Below are 23,426 nucleotides of genomic sequence, written 5' to 3'. Positions count from 1 at the left end.
AAGCTTAACAAAATTAATGTAACCGAGTCATATCCCTATTTTTGAGGAGACATTAACACAACTTTTAATGTTTAACACTACAAAACTAAATTCTGTGACAAAACAATTGCACATTTTTCTTTAATAGAAGATGTAAGAGGTGAAACTAAATTATATTCTTTAATACACTTGTGCAAGTGCACCTGTTAGAAGCTTACTTACTGTAATACAGCTATAGTTATTATGACAATATATGAAGAGTAATTAAAATGTTAAAGTCACAGCCAAATAATCAAAAGTATTTATAAATATGTACATTTTAATGAATTGTGTACATTTCTCCAGGAAAAGGAAATACTTTCCATACTTGCAAGAACATTTTCTTTGCACATGAAAACACGTAACACGCCAGTAACACCTACAGTATTTTTTGGTTCATTTCTCATTTTTCAACACCTCTGCCAGAGCCATAAACACAGCGAAATGCAGTAACATGGCAGGACTAACAGTAAACACAGTTGAAAAGATCTGAACTGTATGAGATAATGTACAGTAAAAATGAGCTGAAATTTAACTCTATGCCCTCTTAGCATTTCTCAGAGCATCACACATATACCAGCTATGCAGCTAACAGATGTCAGACTGTCATTTATAAACCTGCATTGGCCAGTAAGGATGCTTCCTCCTAATCCTAACAGACAACCCACACTGCTTGAGAGTCTCAGAAAAAGGCAAAAATTCTAAGTTACTCCTACCAGAGTAAGGGACTAAAAGCATAGAATATAAATTTGCACAGGAAAATGGCGATTAGGCATTTGTAATGTATCTACATTCAGTTATTATTTAAGAAATAATTCTTATCGAAAGATTACTTAATCATAACAATGTGAGCTTACCGGAAGAGAACTAGTCACAAAACATTTATATATACATATATAAAAGAGTTTACAAGTGGTTTTATTCCTTGGCCCTTTTCACAGATCCCAATAAACTGGTTTTCATAGACAGGATAACCCTATTTTATTATCACTAAATAGAATACACATGGACACACTAACATGCAATTTATGTCTTTATAGAACTGTAGCAGCGTAATATAATGCAGATTGCTTCCCCGAGTCTGACATTTCCGTGCAATGCCACCTCCCCTTCTCACTGCCAGTGCCATGCAAATTTGTAATCACATATTGCACAGATACAAACTGTAATCAAACTAGTTCTGTAACACTTTAGAAAACACACTCCTCCTCAGGATTGTAATGCACATAGGCAAGCTATCCATCTCTTTTTCCCACTGTTCTGTAAGAACTGTAAAACGTACAAAGCTAGCATACATGTACAGCAACAGCAACACTTGGAAGAAAATCTGATTTACAAGCCTGCTGTTCCCAAGTTCAGGACTGACAGGGATGCTGTGCAAGCAAATGCCAGTGAGGTACTTAAAATAGGGTATCGACTTGGGAAGAGATTAAGTGATTAAGTTTGATATTGCTGCCAGCTGCTAGCAGCAAATTGAAGGGCTAGAGATAAAAGTTTATGAACTCAAATCAGGACTTTTTCCCACCTCCCTGATTTTTCACTACAATTTGTTGTAAGCTACTCAGGAGAGGAGTCAAAATGCCACTGTCTCCATGTCAAACACTAGTTTCTTAAGAGAATAAGAGTCTGTTGGAATTTGATTTTGCCTGTAACAGAAGCTAACAAGCAAGAAGATGTGAAATCAAAGTTGTATTTCACCAAGTCTGTCAGCAGCAGTATTTCACACATCATACAAAGTTAGCTTCTGACAACACACCAAACAACTTCATATTTTAAAAATCTGAACTTTCAACTACCTTTTGATGCCATTTAACAATTTTCTTTTCATTAATATCAATGAACCTACATTTTCAGCTGCATGTGTTGCATTGCAATACCAATGTTGCCTTTTTACATTTTATCTGATGCAATATAATGTGATTTTTTTAGGCAAAATAGCTTCTGTGACATATTTTGTATTCTGAGAGAATGGAGACCGACCTTCCAGGAATTAAGTACTTCAGCATTGTTCACTACATACTACTACTTTTGTTATTTTCACACAACTTTATTTCATCTTTTCTTTCCTTCACATTTCAGATGCTAAATAGAAGCCCGTTAACATGTTAAAGCTTGCATACATTGCCACTAAGACTTAGAAATCATCATTTGACATAAAATGTGTTTGCCTACTCTTTCTGCTACACTTAACAAGCTTAGCTTTGCAAATTTTTCAAAACTGTTCCACTGTTACACAAACACCTTTCACAGGTTTGGGCTCACAAGCAGTTTCAATTCTTGACTCACAAATACTCTGAAAGCTACAAGAAACTCAAAGATGGGACAAGGAGCTTGACTCTTTCCCTTAATGTTTTCTAGAAATATTAGAAGTCTGACACACAAAATCCTCACATTGTAACAGGTCTGTAGGAAAAGTTAAGCTAGTGCTGTCACTGATCAAAGGAAGAAAATGTACTTGCTCTCACTGCAAAATGAAACTCTGATGCCAACAGGAGTGCTGGAGTCTAACTAGAGAGAGTCCCACCAAAATGTATCCATCCTTCCAGGAAGTAATCGCAGTAAGATGAAAAACAGTCAGCTAGAAAGGACTTTAAAAGGTAACTTACTTAGTAACTTTATTATGATACTTTTCTCTATAGCTAGATTAAATAAAGTGACTTAGAAGAGCTCCCACCTTTCCAAAACTTCTTACACATCCTCAGTTTTCAAAAACAATAGACAACACATTCTTTCAAAAGGACATAATTCTGACAATCTTGTCTGAAACTTGGCTTGGACTTTGCTTACTCCATGACTGAAGTTTAGGAATGGGGCCTGACATGAATGTCAGTCAACAACATGATGTATATGGATTTGAAATTATTTTGAAATGACTGCTTAAGGAAGTTTCATATATTCATAGTAACCAAAACTGCATTCATATCATCTCTAGGACTAAACTCCCCTCATCATCTTTTGAAGAGTAATCCCTTACATTACCCTATTATCACCTTCTCTACTTTGAATAAAACCTACTAACTAGCTAACTAAAGCATCTCAATCCATATTACAGTAATTAACCATTACAACTTCTGCTGTTGATAGAAGCTACTATTACAAGTTGAATTTCAGAGCATTCAAACCTCACAACCCAGGAATTCACCTGCCACCTTTCATGGCCACATTAAAAATGGCATCTTTCAGCTATCCTTAGATCACTTGGAGCTTTCTTCCCACCTCTTCATGATTTCATGACAAACTTTCCATTGACAGCTGAACTTCAGCACCTTTCCTTAAGTGAAAGCTTTTGTTTTCTGTATCATTATGCTACATCCAATCTGGATTAGTTCAGCTCTTCCAGCCACTTTTTCCCACAACATCCTATTACTCCTCTATCTTAATTAATTTCACGTTCTTAACTCAAGTCATCAGCAACTTTCATTAGCATGCTCCTTTTCTGTGACTAATCGCAAACATTATTTAAACTGTATTTTTAAAAACAAGAGAAAATGCAACCACAGCTTCATCAGGCAATCCTAAGCAACCCAATTACACATTAGACAAGAAAAACAAACCACAAACAAGAAAGTTAATGTTTGCAAAGTGTTTTCTCACTGCAGCTTTCTAGATTTAAATCTGGGGTTGCAAAAGACACTATTTCAAATGAACAATTTTCCAGCATTCCGAAACAAAACCACTGAATTATCAAATGTCAGTCACCAAATGACCAAACCAAGAAAAACTATTATATAAATCTGAACATGCGTAAACACAAACCATACCTGCTTTTCCTTTCGATGAGAATAGCCATATAAGAGGCAGGCAAAGCAGCACCAAAGCCAGGAGACCAAAAGTAGAACTTTCCAAGAATCTTCCTGAAAATGTAATTTGTACACGTTACATGCAAAGCAACCGAAACATTCATGTGCAATGAAAACTTTATTTTACTTTTATCATAAAATTACACACGCTTTATTAAGATTATATTTTTCCCTGTACATTAATCAACTTATAAATAAATACTAATCATTACGTTTTTACATTGGGTAGTTCTCAGAGGGGTTCCCAAAGTGCTTCATAAACATTACATACTTCATTAATGTATCCATTTCATTTAAAGGATATCTTTCCTTCAAAGAAAGCAGTGCTTTCAAAAGATTCAAGAAATGTATCTGAAAAGTTGCAGGTACTAATCACAGACAAATATTCCAAAAGAACTTATTATTGTTCCTCTCTCTGCTACTTGTCCAAATATATCTTCAGCAAGATGTGCCTTATGGAATGCAGGGATGCAATCAGGTGAGCCAGAAATCAAATCAAATTATTATAACATATGTCATGCTCCAAAGGAGATAGTCAACTGATGCTAAAAACAGTAAATCACACATTTGCAGTAAGCCAAGGAATCAATCTGTACATTACAACTGGAAGCAACACTGACAGCCCAGTTCTGCCAAGGTTTTTTTGCAACTAGATCTGGATTTCACTCAAATTGTCCACACAATTTCAACTATCAAAATTCCTCCAACAGTAAGAGTTGAAAAAAACCAAAATAGTTACACAAATGACAAAATCTAAGAAAATATTTCTATAAATCGGTCACTGTTACAGGAGGAATACCAAAATGCATGTCAGAATGTCACCAACCACATTTCTGTTCATGACACTTGCACCTTCAAACTAATTCAGATTGATCAAAGAAGCAAACAATAGTCAGGCAGCCATGAAATGTGGTAGCAGGATAGCAAACATACCTCAATTACATCAAGGCTGCTCAGCTGATAAGCACTATCAGTTCAGGAACACAGAGTGTTACAATGGAGTATACCCTTCCAAAAACATGGTGAACAAAATACAACAAACAAAATGGCAAACATCCAGGGTAGAAAAGGAAATTTTCTTCAATAAAATTTCATGTTGACAACACAGAAGAGAGAACAAAGATAATTAATCAATACTATCTGATAGGCCACTTTCATTCTTGCTGTGAAAGGCATGATGAGCCTCATTTCATACTTCTCCTGCAAAAATAACATTAGCAGTGAGCAATGCCAGCTTATGTTCATAAGTGAAAAGAGAGCCAGTGTATCAGCAGCAAGTGATGTAATGGCAATTACACACACTGTTCATTCCCACGGCTGCAAAAGGATAATTTCTCAGGATGACAATGCCAAATGCTGCAGGAGCTAAAGTTCATTACTAGGACTCTCTCGGAAAGCAATTACTGTATGAAGTTTCAGAGAAGCCATTTTAAAACTGTTAATAAGTATGAACACATCTTACCAGACACACCTGTTAAGTAACAGAACAAATGTCTTTTCTGTGGGAAAGAAACAGGAATTTGTTCTTTTGGCACAGTTTGGAATCCCTCTGAAAATGCTTACATGTTTGGATTGATAAGATTTCTGAAACAACAGTAACATATTTTACATAAAATCTAGCGGAAATTAGAATGTCCAATCAGTGAGTGAAACATTTAAACTTCCGCTAAAGCAAATGAAAACAAGTTTTTGTTATTATTTGCATGGTTATTTTCATGTGGTCTGCAGTCAGAAACTGGAATGAGCAAGTGAGCTCCTCCAGGTTATACATTTAATTCCTCAGTGTAAAAATGTATCCAAAACTCAAAGGCTAGTTGATACATAATGTTGAATCTAATTAAGCAAACTAATGTAAAATTGTACATGGACAAACTTAATTACTCTAGCTGCCAGACTAAAGGAACGAGGTCTTCATCAGGTTTTGCATTTAATAAAACTGAAAACCTAAAAATCACACCTTTCATTTAACAGATGTAATGCTTGTCAACCCTGGAGCCTAGCACTTCATCTGCAGCCCAGACAGATGCAGTCTTCTGCATCTCACCAGTGGAAGAGATTACAACCCCCAGCTGGCCTGTCACACATCCGTAACAGAGATCATCACCCCCGCTGCCCTGCCAACAGAGCAGCCTGGACATAGTCCCTAATCCACTTCAAGAAGCAAAAAGGAGGAGGGGGGGAAGTCAGCCAAGTTAGCTTGGTAATCCCTCCTAGAATGAGAACATCTATCCACAGCCTGAATCATTGTTGATGTGGGATTTAGAGGGTTTTGAAATTTCGCCCACCTATGAAATGGTGAGAATATTAAACAATGTCTGAACTTATTTTAATCGCACTTTCTTGCCTAAAGTTTTACATCCTTCAAAATATTTGCAGCAGTTTCAATTTTGGTGATTTTCCCCTAGCTGAAAGGAAACAAACACAAGAGCATCAAAAAGACCTATTACCACAAGCCAGACTTCTCACCGACAATTACGTTTCATATCTAGGTGTTTTAATTGTTACCAGATGACTAAGACCTATTTTCAGTATGCAGCGACTGAAGATTTGCTGGGACTTTGGTAAAGATATGAAAAGATGAAGTGGTTGCTTTATCCAGGACAGCTTATATGACTGCTAACACATCTCCTTGGCACTACAAAAGAAGGAAAGGGGCACCTCAAAACAGGATTTGTGCAGGTAAATATGAGTTAACACATCCAGCTACAGACCTTTTAATCTTTTGCTTTGGCCTAGAACTCCAGAAGGGTAAAATCAGTCAACTGCATGGGGCTTGCTGGACAACTTCGCTTCTGAATCACTGCTGCTCCCACTATAATATACCTTCCAACTGAAAAGATACAATAACTGTAGATTTGTATAACAGGATGCATGCTATTACATCCAATCTCTCATCACTATCTAGAATCAGATCTAGAGCATCTAGGTCTCCACAGTCTCAGACAATCTCTTTGGATGGTTGCAAATCAAGTTCAGAAATACTCAGGCCACAGTTATGCAGAACACCATAGAGGTACTGGTATTTCTTTGATAGATTAAAACATACAATACCAAATGGCATTCTGGGCTGGAAAATGATACGTAATTACTTTTGCTCTCAGGGGCTACTGAAAGAAATACAGTGTATTACACAGCAATACATTCAAGGAATCATACAAGTTCAAACAACACGTTAAAGGAAAAAAAAACAAATATAAAAAACCCACACAAATTGGTTTAAAAAAAAAAAAAATGAAGTCTCACATTTCCATCTTCCATCACCCACCCAACAGCAGATGAGAGAAGCAAGCTTATACAGCTCCAGCTGCAAGACAATGTTGATGTTAAGTACATTCCAAGTGAAGCACTTGTCAACATTATAATCCTAGAAGCTCTTAAAAAAAAAAAAGCATACAGTACTCAACTTGTAAAGACATCGTATATTTATACGGCTTTCTGTCTTGTTCACATTTGTTCTCCAAATAACACTTACTTGGCTTCTTGACCATATTCAAGTATGAACTGACTTGTTCAAAGAACCTATCCTTGACGACTCTCAAACACCTTCCTGATTAAAAGCAGCTAGTTTAAAGCCCATCCTTATGTAAGGATAGGACTGCTTTTTTTCCTTCTGATGCATTACTTTGCACTTTTCTCTATCCAGTTTCTTAAGTGACTGTAATCAACAGATCTTTCTAAAATTGATGGCAGGCAGTTTCAGAATCCTGTAACCAAAACAGTCTCAATCAATCTCTCACACTACTCTTTATCCCTCATCCAGGTTCTTTAGGTGTATCCAAAACACTGGCAACTTCTTCCTATCATGAAGACTGATTATTTATCCCTTGTTTTATTTCATATATATTAACTATTTGCTAATCATTTACTAATTCCTAAAGGAAAGAGGATCTTTCTTTGCAAAGAGCCCCAGCAAGCAATCATTTCAAAGTCATTTGGGAATTCATGAATACTGCGCCAACCCAATCATCAAGATACAAATTTATCCTTCAAAGGACACTAGCAAATTTGAAAAGTACGATTTTGCTGATAATAATGTTATCTGTTGTTCTCTGAAATGTCATTTTATAACTTTTACACATCCTACTCAATTGCTAAGGGTCTGAATTCTATTCCAGTCAGAAAAGCTGCAGAATACTCCTTATAGCTGGACGCACATACACTTCAAAGGGCATAATGAATACATAAGGCTGCCTAAACTCTTTCTTCTGTTGCCTCTAGTAGTGATTTGAGTTTACCAGGTCCAATTAGCACTCTAGCCAAAAGGCTCACATTTTTTATTTGCAAGTTCTGCAACTGCAGGTGGTGGGCAGTCCGCAGAGACCCTACCAGCAGAAATTCTGCTGCAGGTGACAGCTCTTTGTAACAGAAAAAGCACGTACATCTCCCAGGATGTTGGTTGCTTACTCTGCTGCACAGCTGTAAGAACAGCACGGTAAGCATTTACATGTATCCCTTGTCATGTTAAATGGTTAGAATCGTCCCTGGCACAGCTTTGGTCTGGATCAACCCAAACAATGCTTCAGGAGGACTTGGAGGGTGCAAGGGCTAGGTACCATTTCCATTACCCAGTGTGCATCTGGCCACGCTGGTTTGGAGGTCAAAACAGGTTTAGACAGCTATGCTCCACATAGGTGAACGTGATGCCATACCTACTGGCTTCAGAATAAGACACTAATCTCTTACCTGCTCCATTTACGAGCACAGACATAGCCACAGGTCTGCTAGGTGGCTAATAACCTCTGTTACAAAACAGCTGAAAACAATAAAACTTAAAACCACAACAGCTTAATTTAGGGAGTAATATCTAACTACAGCACTGAAGTAAGGCACTGCAGATGTACAGGCAAGTACCTGGCAGGATAAGGAAGGCCACTGTATAGCTCAGAGTAGTAAAGATAAATCAATATTAATACAACTCAGATTGCTAGAAAAACTCAATATTCTTTAGAGCTCATTACTGGAAGATTCACTTTGAACTTTGCAAATGATTTATTTAAAAAGGGTTCCATGGCTCCTCAGCCAGATCCTCCTCTTCTTAGCCTCCGCCCTCAGCTCTGAAGCAAAGTTCAGAAGCCTCTAAGCAGATCTAGAAGCAGGATGTAATGGGTTGATTAAATTTTGGAGGGACTGTTGAGTGCACTGACAGATAACTTTCAAAAATTCACAGCTATTGTATGCTTTATGTGTCTATGCATTTAGACCTAGGACATCATGATATTCATAAACAGGGAAGTTTAATTTTTAACTATCCTGATAATTACTTGAAATATACACTGGAAACAGATCAAAATACAGAAATACCACTTATACACATTTTTCAGAGCAAGACTGTATCTTACAGAAACACAGAAGTTGTGCTGGGAATTACTTCATTTATGACCACAAATAAGGAAAGCACAAACTTGGATGGTTGGATAAAGTTTAGGATTATTAAAAATCACCACAGCTCCTGCATCAGGAAAGCAGAAACTAACATGACATTATATCAATTCTTTCTAGGAGAGGAAGATTAGGCTTTCTCAGTTCCCCTCCAGAGCATATTTGAACACTATATGTTGAACAAGTAAAACAGAGAAGAGGAAGCAAAATTAATACATTGACTCATTATACAAGTGGTAAGACCAGAAATCAAGATGACGGCACAGCTGTCACTTTTGTTATTCCTACCCATTACAAACAAGCCTATTAAGAAAAAAAGGCAAATTATTATATAAATTGAAAAGTTACATAAAAATAGCTTTCCTGTTTCATTTCATTTTTAGCACAGTATACCAACCTTAGAATGCAAAAGCAAGCAATATACAAGGTTCCATTTGCTGTCAGAAAGGAAGTTGATTGCAAGATCTCAGGTAGCAGTTTGTGCAAATAATAGTCAAGTTTTCGTTTCCTGAGAATAGCTGCTATCTGAGGGAGAAGGAAAGAAAAAAAAAAAAAAAAAGGGGAGAACAAACTTTAATTCATTCAGTTAGGCTCTTTTTTTGCATATTGTAAAAAAAAAAAAAAAAAGGAAAATGAGACATGCCCATTTAAGTAGTAAATCAAAGCCTCTTAAATTTGCTGGGTTTATGAACAATACCACAAAGGTTTCCTTTGAACTTGTTCCAGCTGTTGCAATATTTATACCAGGAAATACATCAAGCAATCCGAAATGGGAAGTACAAGATGAATTCTATTACCTTGTTACCATTGGCCATAATAGTCAGAAACATTGTCTGCCAGGTATCAGAACTTCTAAGACGTGATAAATTTACACTGAGTTTTGTCTTCCAGGCAATCGGACTGTCACATAATTAAGGCCAGAATATCACTAAAGTAATCCAAACACAGGCCTTACACAGTGTCTATGAAGTGATGACATATATCTAAAGGTCTTCTACTCCAATTAACCAACTGCAAGTCCTCCAAAAAATGTTCACCATGTGCTGGAAAAACACCACATTCCTGACAAGTGTTATAGAAATGGTATGTTATCTCTAAAAAACTGCCTATAGTAAAAAACAGGCTGGATCTAAAAAATAAATGGGTTTTTTGGTCAGTTTAATGTATGTCCCACATTTTATAAAGAAGAGTTACTTAATGACTCAAGCACTGGAAGTCTTCAGACTCTCTTTTAGTTCACAGAAATTCTGCAACTATCTAATGGGAAGGCATAGAGAACCAGGCTCTTCTCAGAGGTGTGCAGGGGTACAACAAGAGGCAACAGAAAAGTTCAAGTATGAGAAACTCTGGTTATACCTAAGGAAGAAAATTTTTCTCTTGAACATGGCTGAATATTGGAGCAGGTTGCCCAAAGTGACTGTGGACTCTCCCATCACTGGAGATCCTCGAAACTCAACTAGAAAAGGCCCAAAGCAACCTCATCCAACTGACCCTGCTTTGAGCAGAAGGCTGGGACCACACAGCCTCCTGAGGTCCTCCAGTCTGCATGCTCCTATGGCTCCATGAAATTATACTTTTGGGTGCACCATGAGACAGATTTTATTGGGGTGTTGTGGGTTTTTTTCTTTTTTAATAGCATAAATCTGCACTGATCTCTCAGGGAGTCTCAAAACTGGCAGGCATTTTCAGTCAATGCTTAGAATTAGTTAAGTTCCAAACAGAGCGGGCTTCATACTGCTGGTGCTGATGAGAACAACGAAAGACGTCCTGTCGAATCAGTATTGGCAACACGTCTCAAAGTTTCAGTTCCTCAATTTAAAAACAAGGGAGAGGGAGCTGTTCTTCTGAAACAACGTCCACTCATACTGAATAGCAAGTAGATATTTTGGATTCAGAGATGGGCCAAGGACTCTGCTAAAACCACATGAAAGTTCTGCCAAAAAGTGTTTTTTAAAATGAAGCTTGAACTAAGGATTAAGGAGAAATACATGCATGAACAGACTTCTGAAAACAAACTTACACATTACTTAATCAAGTGTCAAGACTGCTTAAACTGTAATGGATTAGGCAATAATGCAATTCAGATAATCTTTCTGTTGAAGCAAAGTCTGAATGTAGTCTAAATGCCAGATCACTAGTTGCTACCTCCTTTGCTATTCTAGCCTGTTGTACAAAGGCCATGAGAATTTGGAACAAAATTATATTTTTTCCTTTCAAGAACACAGACCTTATACCTGAAGTGTGAAGCTTTACTTCCTCAGACCAAAGTGTCAGAAGTGCAACAGGCGAAGACTGGTACCTAATAAATTAATATCATATCGAAGTCAAAATTTTATTTCTATAGCTTCTCCAACAAGTTTCAGGCCAATATAAATTTCTGCTTTCCCTTCTCTTTACTATTCTACCCTCAAGTAAAAAAACAGAAAGGAACCAGGAATAATGACACACAAACCAGTCCAAAGAAGCCCTGCACATGGTAACTGAAAAAGCTATATGTGTAAGGGCAATGGAGCTTGATGCATGCCCACCAAAAAAATCCCCAACCAAAATCAAATAATGCTTACCATTTTCAAAGCGCTTTATAGACGTCAACTAAGCTAAATATTGCGTACAGCTGAAAACTGTCAAGAGCAGACTCTGGAGGAGGCTCTACCCCTCTCCTCCGCCACCAATGGTGTGATTACATGGAAAAAATACCAGAGATGCTTCTGGACACCACCTTGCTCTCCCTTTCAGTTTCACACACTTCAGAAAAGTACCATTAAAGTTGAGGCTGGCAAGACAGAAAGATTATGCTATCTGCCAGCAGTTCATGGTTCCTGCTGGGATACAATTCACTCAGGTGAGCTGGGAGGACACTGTGATGAAGGCCAAATTCTTACAGTAAACGCACTTGCTCAAGGATTACCAGTAGACATCAGTAACAGATAGCAGCATGGAAAGAGAAGGCATCAGGACATCCGGTAAATACTTCCTTGGCAACTGTTAACCTCCATGAAGATACCAACAGATGTAGCAGAAGGTCTGTAAGTTACCCGAGACTCCCTGTAGAGTCTGACAGACAGAAACGAACATTTCATTGACATTATGGTCTCAGCTCTCCAGCTACAAAAGGAGTATATGAATCCTAGGCATGATATTTAGGCACCTCAGGGTGGTCTGTATCAGGACCTTAGTGTTGATAGCTGTAAAAGTTAGTTTGAGGTGTTATCCGCTACAGAATGAAGGACTGCAATTCTAATGCAGCTCAATGATCAGTTGACTACCACATATCCAGGAATGGCCAAAACCAGCTCCACACCTCCCATTACTTTTACCATCCTTCTCCATGGTTTCTTAGTTTCACTCTTCTCTTTTTGAGATGGAGTGACTGGAATTTTACAAAACAAAATTCTTCGGTGCTAACAGATTATTGTCAGTTTTCAGCTTTAGTAAGATAGTAAGGCACATCTGCAACACAAGTGAAACGCTGCTGTGTGAAGTAACACCACAAGTGTTTGCTGCTGTAGGAAACCCAGACACAAGGCTGCCTCACCTCAACCTCAGGCTGCGCCTGCTCCCTCACCTCACCCCCTAACCCAGTGGTTTAGCCATAATCCAGGGAACAGAAGCAACACGCTCTTCACACCCACTCTAAGGCCATGATTTCACAGGAGAGAAAAGCATAATCCGCTTCCAGCGCTGCCTCTCCCTCTACTTCATTTCTGAAGCCATGATGCTTCTCCTGCTTATTACCCTTTATGAGAAGGAGACAACTGTCCAAAAAATGTCTGGAACCAGGGAGAGGAGATTCCATCAAATGTCAGTGGATTAAGACACAGCTTTCACTTACTCATGACTTCTTCTGGCAAACCACAGCAATGCAGCCTTACCTATCTCAGGATGAAGAATGCTCCAGCATCTCCTCTGACGAACAGCGGCTTAGCAACACACCAGACGTGCTGCAACTTCCTGGACTTCCATAGAACACTGAGTCACTCTTAAAATCTCTTTTTCAAGGCACTCAACAACCTGGCCTTTGGATATTTAAAAAGACTACACAACCCTCTGGGAAAAAGACTGTCATTAAGAACTCCACCCTTCTAGGGAACTTACATTTAACTAAGACAACCCTTCCCTGGTACAGCATCACCTTTCCTTTAAAAAAAATAAAAATATCAATAAGACTGTGGAAGAGCTCCCCAGATACTAAGAGCAATTGCTGACTGCACCACCTTCCATTCCAGATAGAAGGCACATGGCTTTCACTTCTCATTTACATAGATATTGTATGTCATCCACGTTAAAAAATGACAAAAACTATAAAATCAAAACATCAACTTGTAATCATGTCTCTCTAGGAAATAAAAGACTTAATGTTAACTGATAACCATCATAACTCCAATATACCATAAAAACTCTATCACGCAAGCCCATATGCTCGTGACGGACATTTAAAGTAACAATTAGATAATGGCACTTTCTCAAGCAGATTTTCTTTCCGCAGATAAGGAATATCCAGGTTTGAAATACTTTGGTAACGTTAAAGATTTATTTATTCATCAAGAAAAATTCCAACCCTATCCAGAATTAAGCATTTGAGTCAGGATACAGTATGAGCACTCCTTGTAAGTTAATTCACAAGAATTCCAAGATACCTAGAAAGTAATAAAGAAAACCTACATTTCAAAAACTAACATTGACATTTTCCTCTCACCACAATTTGAGTTTTCTTACACTGTGACATTTTATGCACAAAAAAAGAAGGTTTAAGCAGTAGTACAGTCCACAGATACAGTCTTTATTTGGCCTATGCAAGCATTAAACAGACGTCAGTACTCATTATTCACAGTCCATACCAACAGCTGAGCTGTTTGCCTCTAACAGCCCTTGCAGCCCTTCCTGCAACATAACCCCACTTTCTCCTCTCTCAAAACCAGCAGAGCTTAAGCCACCAGAGCCCTAGAAATAGGACGGAGTCCAGCTTTGCCAACATTTCTTACATTCTCATCTTCTGATACAGTCAACCAGTAAATCCTGTCTTTCTCAATCCCCCATAAGAAGTATTCTCCTAGATGCCCAAACACTCAACAACTAAGAGCAAAAGCGAATTTATAGCAAATCATGCACTGCCACAGGGCAGATGGCCCTAACATTTCCATAATGGTTTTAGAACTTTCTAATTTCCTTCTATCTACATCCTCATGTTCTAGCTCTTGATCTCCCTTCAGTCCAACACAGGCTGCAGAAAATAGATACAGTGCAGAAGAAGAAACAAATGAATCACAGTTAGAGGAATGGAAAAGATCGATGGGGGAAAAAAGGACAAGGCAAAAAGAATCCAAAATATCTCATCATTAAAAGCAAACAGCAGAGCTAGAAAAAAACACAACATTTCAGGGAAAAAGCTGGAAAGAACAGGTTTAATTCTAAAAAAAAAAAAAAAACCACCACCCGATATGTTAAAATATTAACAAAGTACACATAGAATTTTCAAGCCTTCAAACAACATAACACAGGATTAAAGAATGTTTTAATGTTTTAAGTGCCTTTTGCTACTTTTCCAGTAATATGCAAATCTGTAACACAAAATTCCAAGCCTACGAGATTAGACTTCTGTTATTTATGACAGCCAAGTAACACACCTGTCACTGTATGCTGAAATTTTAAGAAATTAAAAAATCTCATAGCAACAAGTCTAAAGAATTAGTAGTGCACGTGCAGATAGCTTAAGAAAATTATATTTATTGTTGTATTTGGTTCATCTGCGCATAAATTGTACTCACAACAAAAACCCAGAAGAGACTATTAAATAAACTACGTAGTCTGTGTATCACTGGATGTTATAAGAGTAAGCATATGTGGATCTGGATGAAATTTAGACAGATCACAAACCACTGCAGTCCTCAGACAACAGAACTTCTGCATGCTACAGTCAGAAAAGACAAATACATTACTCTTTAACAGCACCTCCAAGTGAGAAACTGATTTGATGAAATATACCCTGATTGTGTGACATCTGTACCCTACACAAACACAAAAGGAAGTGGGGGGATTAAACATCTGCCAGCCTGACTTTCAGAGAAAATATTTCCGGTCCCAAATACAACTTAGTTTGGTACTAAGATGTGGTCAGGTAAAGTGTTTTAAGTAAGGTAAGTCAAGCACGGGGGGGGGGGGGGGGGGGGGGGCAAAAAAGAGTTTCTTTCCACACCTGAGGAATGATCTAACACTGCCTAGTGTTCCATTACTATCCACATAAAAACTGAAAACAGACAGACTATGACTTAAAATTTTTAAGAAAAATAACTTTTTTCCTCACTTCTGCATACAACTGTTTAAAACTTGAAACCCCAAACTCAATTATGATTTAATGCAGGCCTGACAACTTTAGCAGGCTTTTGAAGAGAACTCCACACCCTCGTTACTTACAAACAAAGGGAACGAACAGCCAGACTAATACATGGCATACTACAGCAAAAGACATAACTACAAATTTGTCCTCCAAAAACCTTGAACACACAAGCACCATAATGATTCCCTAAACAGCTGATTATCTTTTATGCACCTAGCCCAGACTGGAAGATTTCTCCTTCTCCTGTTCATCAACATAATGTAAACCGACCACAGATTTACTCTCAGATGGTAACCACCCCATCTCCCTTACAATTTAAAACAAACTCTGATTTAACTCTCACTAAAACACTTCAGTCATTATCATCTTAAAATAGATACAAAATGTTCATATATATGAATATCTCTCTCATTTATTCTGAAAAAAAGAAGCTCTAAAATGGTTTTTCCACCTACACTAAATATGAGAGACAGGCTACTACATCTCTAAGACTGTTTTCACGTGAACAGAGATGAGGGTAGGAGGAAACATGGGGTTTAGACTTTTAACTAAATAACCACATGGAGAGGAGTCGGACAGAGGAGCTCACCTCTCAAATCAAATGCAAACACTCTTAAAGTAATACCCTAGTCACTCTAAGAATAAGCATTGTTCATGATTTGAACCCTAAGGCCTACTGTATTTTATGTCTGAAGTATTAAAAAAAAAGCCTACTCGGTAAAAATAAAGAACTAGACAGAAAAAAAGTATTTTCTAGCATTAACTACAGAACTCACACAACCGCATTTTGACTCTCCAACATGAAAATGTAATTACAAAAAATCAGTCCACTAGATTCAGCATACCACCAGTTTTGTGGAAAGTACACTGCTTAAGTTCTTTCTTTTTTAATTTTATCTTCATATACAAATTTTAAGCCCTGTAGAACTAAGAAATCATAATTAATTTATTCTGTCTTAACCATGGAACAAATATATGCATTTCCAACACCATCCTTAAAACAGAGCTACATAGTGTAGTGCAAGACTTGAGCCAGACTTTCAAAGTGTTCCAGCAGAAAAGGAACACAAGATTCAACAACGAGCTTTCCCATGATCAGAGGCACTGGTCAGGCCTGATTAGTTTAACAATGTCACACCCACAAGTAATCAACACCCAACTGCAGTAACCTAAGCTTCACCTCCAGTATCCTCAGCCTCCACCTACGTCCCTGAACTACCGATCCCACAGGAGCCATCGCCCACAAAGAGTGGTTTGACCTAATGAACGTGCTAATTTGCTGACCAGTGTACACAGTCCAACAGGCTACATGGCAGGCTACAAAAACCAAAGGCCTTGCATCAACTCTGCCATCATGTGTACATCATTGCTCCTCTCCCACGTCCACCAAACCACCACTTCCGAAGTTTCTAAAAAGTTTAAGTCTTTAAGAACACTATCTCCCCCCACCAAATGTTAGCCAACACATACAGCACTGATTGACGGAAAAGGGGAAAAAAAGCACTATCGCGTCTCTCTCATTCCTCCACAATAACCAACTAAAGTTAAGCTTATCATAACGAACTTTTATTTTAAAAAAAGAAAAAAGCTATAGAAATACTCTGACACCTAGCCAAATCTCCAGGAAGGCAAAGTTCAGTGACATTTATAAAAGTGACTATCTGGCACATTTAGCCACCTTTAAAATGCAAATTTAGAGACAATGAACAATGCTGTGTGGATAGTTTATAGAATACATATGCCGGGAGTCATTAAAAAGCCAAGGAAAATTTTAGAACTTAAGGCAAGTGTGCATGCTAAAAGCAAAGCAATTCTCAGTATTTAAACCAGTTAAGAAAATACCTCAGATTACTCAAGTAGCAGGCAGGACTACAGATGGATGTCAGATTTCTTTCATAATTATTTATATTTATCATTTTGTATGAATTTTATTACAGTATTCCTATGCTTTATTAAAACTATTTTTAAGTACTCTGGAGTAACTTTATCTCAAAATGTCCTCAGGTAACACTTGGGTTTTACAAGGCACTGTTCAAATCAGCAGTTTGTTCCTCATGCCTCCTCTTAAACAGTCAGATTTGTTGTTTCTCAATTAGCTGGTCCCTCCCTGATTTCATGGATTATAAAACCTGGCTTCCAGATTTTTCTTCATTTCATAAGTCAGTTCCTGCAAAACCCTGAGGAAGAGCATGTGCCTCCTGCTTTCTGACTTCGTCCATCCCTTGTGAGATGTTATACGAGGACCACCATCAGGGGGGTTGGATTGTTTTGATTTGTTTTTTTTTAAATTTTCCGTATCATCCACTCAACTGAAAAAAAGATACGAACAGTACTCGTGCACTCTTTGAATGACATCTAATTACCTTCAAACCTGGCATTGCTCTCATGCCATGATGATGTATCTCCACCACTTGTTTCCCTTGCACTTAAATGAGTAGAAGGCTATTTTTCATTCCCCAAAAATGTCTAACTCGGTATAAGTTTCAACAATTTTCCTCCTACCCTGAAATTCTTGCACTCTGCTATACATCTGTATCAACTTAAGAGATTTACATGTTCCTGACAAACAGTCCCTTTAATACTTTTTGCTAATTGGCAGTACTTGCAGTGTCTTTACCAAGATCTTTGCTCAGGCAGTCAAGGCTGGGGCTTTCCTTGCTTTCCACCATTACCGTGATACAGGCTCCAGGTTACTCCCTGCATCTCTGAGCATAAATTCTTCAACCCACCTCAATACATTAACCTATTCTTCTAAAATTCTCAGTATCTCAGCAAAAGAGTATTTTTGTTTATTTTCAAATTATAGAATAATTTTACTGGTCTGGCCCAAAAGCCACCTGAACAGGGCAGAATGATCACAGCCTCGAAGGAAGATGCCACAGCCAGGGTCTTACTTAAGTAACATTTAAGTTAATTTTAGTCATACTAAACCCAGCTTCCAGAAGAATCTAAAGGCAAGAACCTGACCTACACATCATTAATAACACAGCACAGAGATACGGGACACTACACGGTACTAAAATGATCGGATATCCCAACACAAGCAACCACATACCACCATCACAGCAACTCCAGGTCCCGGGTCCTGTCAGAAAGGAGTTTCTTGACAGGCTACCCGAGATCCAAGCTGGCATACAGAAGCTTATTCAAGGGTAATACTAACATCCTTCTTAGTGTGCCCACCCTACTTCCACATACACAATGCTTGACAGCGCAAACAATAAACATATTTTAATATACCCAGCAATGCTGGATGATTTTAGAATACAATCTGGCCAGTACAGCTTTCCCACACACCTCAGAAGGATGATACACGATGACTATGTCTACCTGGTAGATAAGACAGGATCTGGTTTAGTGTTAGGTGGCTCCCTAGCTTTGCTCAGGAACAAACCACTCTCCTTAAAACAAACCACACGTGAAATGAGCCTGAAGCAGCAGCAACATGGCCAGCATGCACCATCCATCCTTGGGGCTAATCTCCAGCCCTAGCCTACAGCAATGTGCGTAGAGCCAAGAAAGTGATGCAACACGCACACTTTGTTCTACCTCACTTCGATCCTTGGGGATTCTGTCTTCCATCAAACAGTTTTCAGAGTTATTCATTAGTGCAATTATTAGGTTTGTTTTTACCTCTAGTCAGGTGGTGGTTTATCTGTGAGGAGACCTGCCAGCTGCCATGTGCATGACTGCCTGGCCCATGCTGTCCTAGTACCACTGTCCCTCCCACATTCACACAGGAACAAAGAACACCTTGTACTTGTGCAATTGCTGACAGCATTTGCATCTTTAACAATATCATATGCAATGCTGTGCTAAGGAGCTCACAAAATAAATAATGCAGATCGAGGGAGGGAAAGAATACAGATACTCAGCAGTCAAAGAGCGACTAGGAAGGCAACAGCACTGGAATCGTAAGTAGGAAAAAAAAACTTTTGACGCAGAAAGAGAAAGAAGCCATTGGCATCTATGAACCTGAAGGCTATTAGAAGCACATATGTGCTTCTATATATATATGTTATATATATGTTCTATATATATGGCACAAGTATGAAAAATACTACAAATGAGACCAAAACGAGTATGAAATGAGTATGAAGAGAGCATCAAAAGTGAGACCGAAATTAGTATGAAAAGGGTATGAAAAGAAATTAAGTGAAAGAAATCGGTAGCATACAGCAAGCCCTGAGGACCAATAAAAAACGTAATGGAACAGCAGGCTCCAGTTACACCTGTTCTGCTAAATAATTGCCTGAACCATCGCCCAGTCCAGAGGACAGGCGGAACAGAGCTGCCGGCATCCGCACTGCTTTAGGCCTGGTGCTCTATGCCAGCGGGTCTGTCTGGAAGAGAGGTGTGTGGCGACAGAGCCAGGAGTAAACGAACAGTCAGTGTGAACTACGAAGGGGCCAGTACTCAGGCTGTTGCCTGGCTGTGTTGTTCAGCAGCAGAGGCACACTGGGTGAGGAAGGGCAGCAGATGTAGAGTGTGAAGGAGCCAGTGCTGGGAAGGAAGGGCAGGAGAGATGTTGGTGGGGAAGGGAAGGCCTGTGTTTGACAGGGGAAGGCCAGGACAGAAGTTAGGTTGGAGAAGGGGAAGAGGGAGCCCAGCTTAAATTAAGTGAAGAAAACAGATGATCAGAATAGGAGAAAGAAAAAGTGAATGACGCAAATTACTTTTGTCATCCCATAGGCAAAAAGTTAGAAAAATTAGCGTAACTGCAAAGTAGCAAACAGATGATTTTTACCTTATTTAGATTAACAGGAAATGTTACCACCAGATCCAATTATCTCTAATATACCACAAAGATTTCATACTAATAAATAAGCATACCTACTGCAAGATGTACCATCATCAAAAAAGTGCCTAAAACCTACAGACCCTCAGGAAACAGAGGACTTTGCTCTAACGCAAGTGATGAATGGCAGATTTCCCATGTGAAATCAACAGAAATCCCAGGAAACAGAAGCTGAAACAATTCAAATCCAATATTCTAGCCTCTCATTTCCCTTTCCCCAGCTTTACACAATTCCCCTGTTAAATCATTAACTTCTCCCCACCTCTGTGAATCTCAAGAAGTCTGAATTCTTCAACTTGGGAAAAACAAGATTATGTCTTCACATTTTCCTTAGCTCTGACTACTCAAAAAGAAAAAAAATTTCTAGATAGAACAAAATACAAATAACGAAGGCCTTTTTCAGTAAAGTTTTCTTAAGATATCAAGGCAGGCATTTATTTTAAGCATAATAATTATAAGGTTTATTTGGGAGATTGTTTGGGGTTTCTTTTGGGAGTATGGGTGTTAAGCAATTTTTAACCTTTTTTTTTTTTTTTTTTTTTTTTTTTTTGTATGAGTGGGTCTCAGAAGACTTATGCATTGGGACACTTGGTTTGTGAAATACAAGCAATCTTAATTATGAAATAGGCATTCCTGTCAGCCACTTTGTATGGGGAGGGGCAAGTCAACTTAGATATAAACCCTACTCTTGCTAAAGCAATCAGTTTGTCCTACAGCAAAAATAAGACAATGAAAGTATGATATCTGAAAATTGCATTGTTTCCAACTAAAAAAAATACTCAGTCATTTTTAAAAAAAAAAAAAAAGTACTGCATTACTTCAAAGCAAAGACTCTTTACAGCCATTTACTGAAAACCAGTATTTCGCTCATCAAATACTAGCATCAATTAATTTGGCTCCATCAGTCTCCAACTGATTGATGAGCAGCAAAACCTTTAAGAGATGTGGCGTGTAGCTGTTAAAATGAGTGTGGGCTCTGGATTAAAACTGTCCCTAACCATGATCTCTCCTAGAATGACCTCTGGCAATTTATTCACATCTACTCATTCTCATTCATTTCCACACAAGCTTTTGTGAAAAGAAACTCTTTCATCTACTTTCCTTCGTTATTACCTTGTGGCAACAGGAGGAACAAACAAGCAGAAGCCATTTTACAGGCTTGACATAGAAAAACTACGTGCAATTTTTTTGTCGTTGAGCTCTACAAAGGACAGGAATTAAGCAGTACCAGGAACATTCTACACATACACTGATATAACTATAAAGATAAAACAACTTAAGTTCATCCCCTTACATGAATCTCAGACTACAGAAAAGGACTGAACATTTGTGCTGTCCAACAGCGATATTCCATTTAAAAATTTAAGCTTAAAGTCTGGCAATGAATGAATTTAGCGATGCCTCTCCTAATTCAGGAGTGTTCCTTCCCTCCCAAGCTACTGAATGTGCAAGGCTCCTGCTTCCTCCTCTGCAGTCCCCACTGCACTCTTTCACTCTTTACCTTAAGTGGGCTCTGGTGCTCATCAAACCCTGCTCAATAAATCAATAAAATTCATTAATGTAGTTGAAAATTACCCCAGCTAAAAATAGGGTAGTAACATCTTCTGGGTTAACAGGTGAATCAAACCTGCTCAAGGAGAGATGAGGTCCAAGACCCCACAAAGAAAGGAGTATAGTTATATGCCTGGGAGCAAAGTCAGGCAAATGCTACCGCCTTCTTTAAGTAGCAGCAAGATTTTAGAGCAGCTCAGCTTTAGATTACTCTGGTAAGTCAGGTTAAACACTGTCAATAAAAACCCAAGAAAAATAAAAAAATGTAAAGAAAGCTGAGTAAAAACTGATGCAGATTTTTTGTGGTACAGCATGACACTGGTTGAGAAGGTTCCCACCCCACCTTGGATTTGTGACAAGATATAACTGTTTATGGGGCCAAAGTGCAAAAAAGATGAGGAAAACTTTTTGGATTTTTAAGTTTGTTTCTATGGGGCCACAGTGTAAAACAGATCAGGAAAATATATTGGATTTTTAGGGTTTTTTCTCTTTTGCTTTCTCCCTATCCTGTGACTGCAGAACTGAGTGAACCATAATGTAGCTATGAGCAGGAACCTCTTTACCAGGCTAGGCTGCTGCTAGAGAACTTTGATTTAATTACAGAGCTGTTTAAGCTGCTTTATCTTTAGCCAGACCTGACACATCACCGCTACACCTCTTATGGCTCATTTGAGTCCCATTCTCTGCTGGCACAAGTATTCATGCACCCACAGAGCAAACTGGATCAAAAAGCAAACACAAAGAAAAATAATGACTGGGGGGAATGTTCTTCTCTGTATGGGTTTCCTGACCCAAGCTCACTGTATGCTGACATGAACAGCTGCCACTTCTGTTTGTGTCAGTTCAGAGTGAAAGTGCTCACTGTCAGACACGATGACTCCTCAGGTCCACACTACTACCAGTTATTAACTTTTTTTTTTTATCATGTAATTAGATGGCATCACAATTTTCACTCAAGGCACACTTCAACAGGAGCTTAAACTAATTGTGTCGGGACTGCTGCAGTCCCACTCCTTCCCTTCTCTTCATTACATGCTCAATAATTTTGTTGTACCAGCACTGGTATAGAACTGAAACTACAGACTTCCTTTCTGTAAGAAAACTACAGTTTTTCTTTCTTTAAGACTTAGTTCGGAGCCACCTTGGTAGCCAGCTCACCACTCAATCCTCCAAGCACCACTACAGGAGAAACACAGAGGTGGAAGCAGAAGGAAGTGCTCACCTGCAGCGATTCCAGCCTAGAACAGCTTGCAGGGTATGTTTACACAGATGGATGCAAACAGATCCTGACTCCTCTACCTACACCCTAATTTACTGGAAGCAAGCCAGCTGCAACTGAGGTGATATAACCAAGTCTAACTGTACACTCAAGCAAAGATACCTCACCTGTAGGATACTTGCTGAATACTTAAGATTTATTTAGCTTTAATGTATTTTTTTCCCCTTGCTTCATTATACAATGGAATCTCCTTCACATAAGGCACTTATTACCAGGATGCCTCCAACAGCAATACATGCATGCAGTACACTTGCTATCGCGAAGACA

The 23,426-nt window shown here is 38.5% G+C and overlaps 1 protein-coding gene across 1 annotated transcript in view; it reads right to left on the bottom strand.

The window, feature by feature from the left end:
* Nucleotides 1-23,426, bottom strand: part of TMEM135 (transmembrane protein 135) — a 188,653-nt gene that overhangs the window by 164,203 nt on the left and 1,024 nt on the right. The window contains exons 2-3 of the mRNA XM_037376696.1: nt 9,595-9,722; nt 3,780-3,872 (exon numbers count right to left, since the gene is read on the bottom strand). Coding sequence (XP_037232593.1) covers nt 3,780-3,872; nt 9,595-9,722 — 221 coding nt within the window. The remainder of the gene's footprint in view (nt 1-3,779; nt 3,873-9,594; nt 9,723-23,426) is intronic.

The sequence above is a fragment of the Falco rusticolus genome, chromosome 2, assembly GCF_015220075.1.
Source record: "Falco rusticolus isolate bFalRus1 chromosome 2, bFalRus1.pri, whole genome shotgun sequence".
Classification (NCBI taxonomy): domain Eukaryota; kingdom Metazoa; phylum Chordata; class Aves; order Falconiformes; family Falconidae; genus Falco; species Falco rusticolus.
Note: the sequence above shows the minus strand (reverse complement) of the source record. Positions and strands in the feature narration are given on the sequence as shown.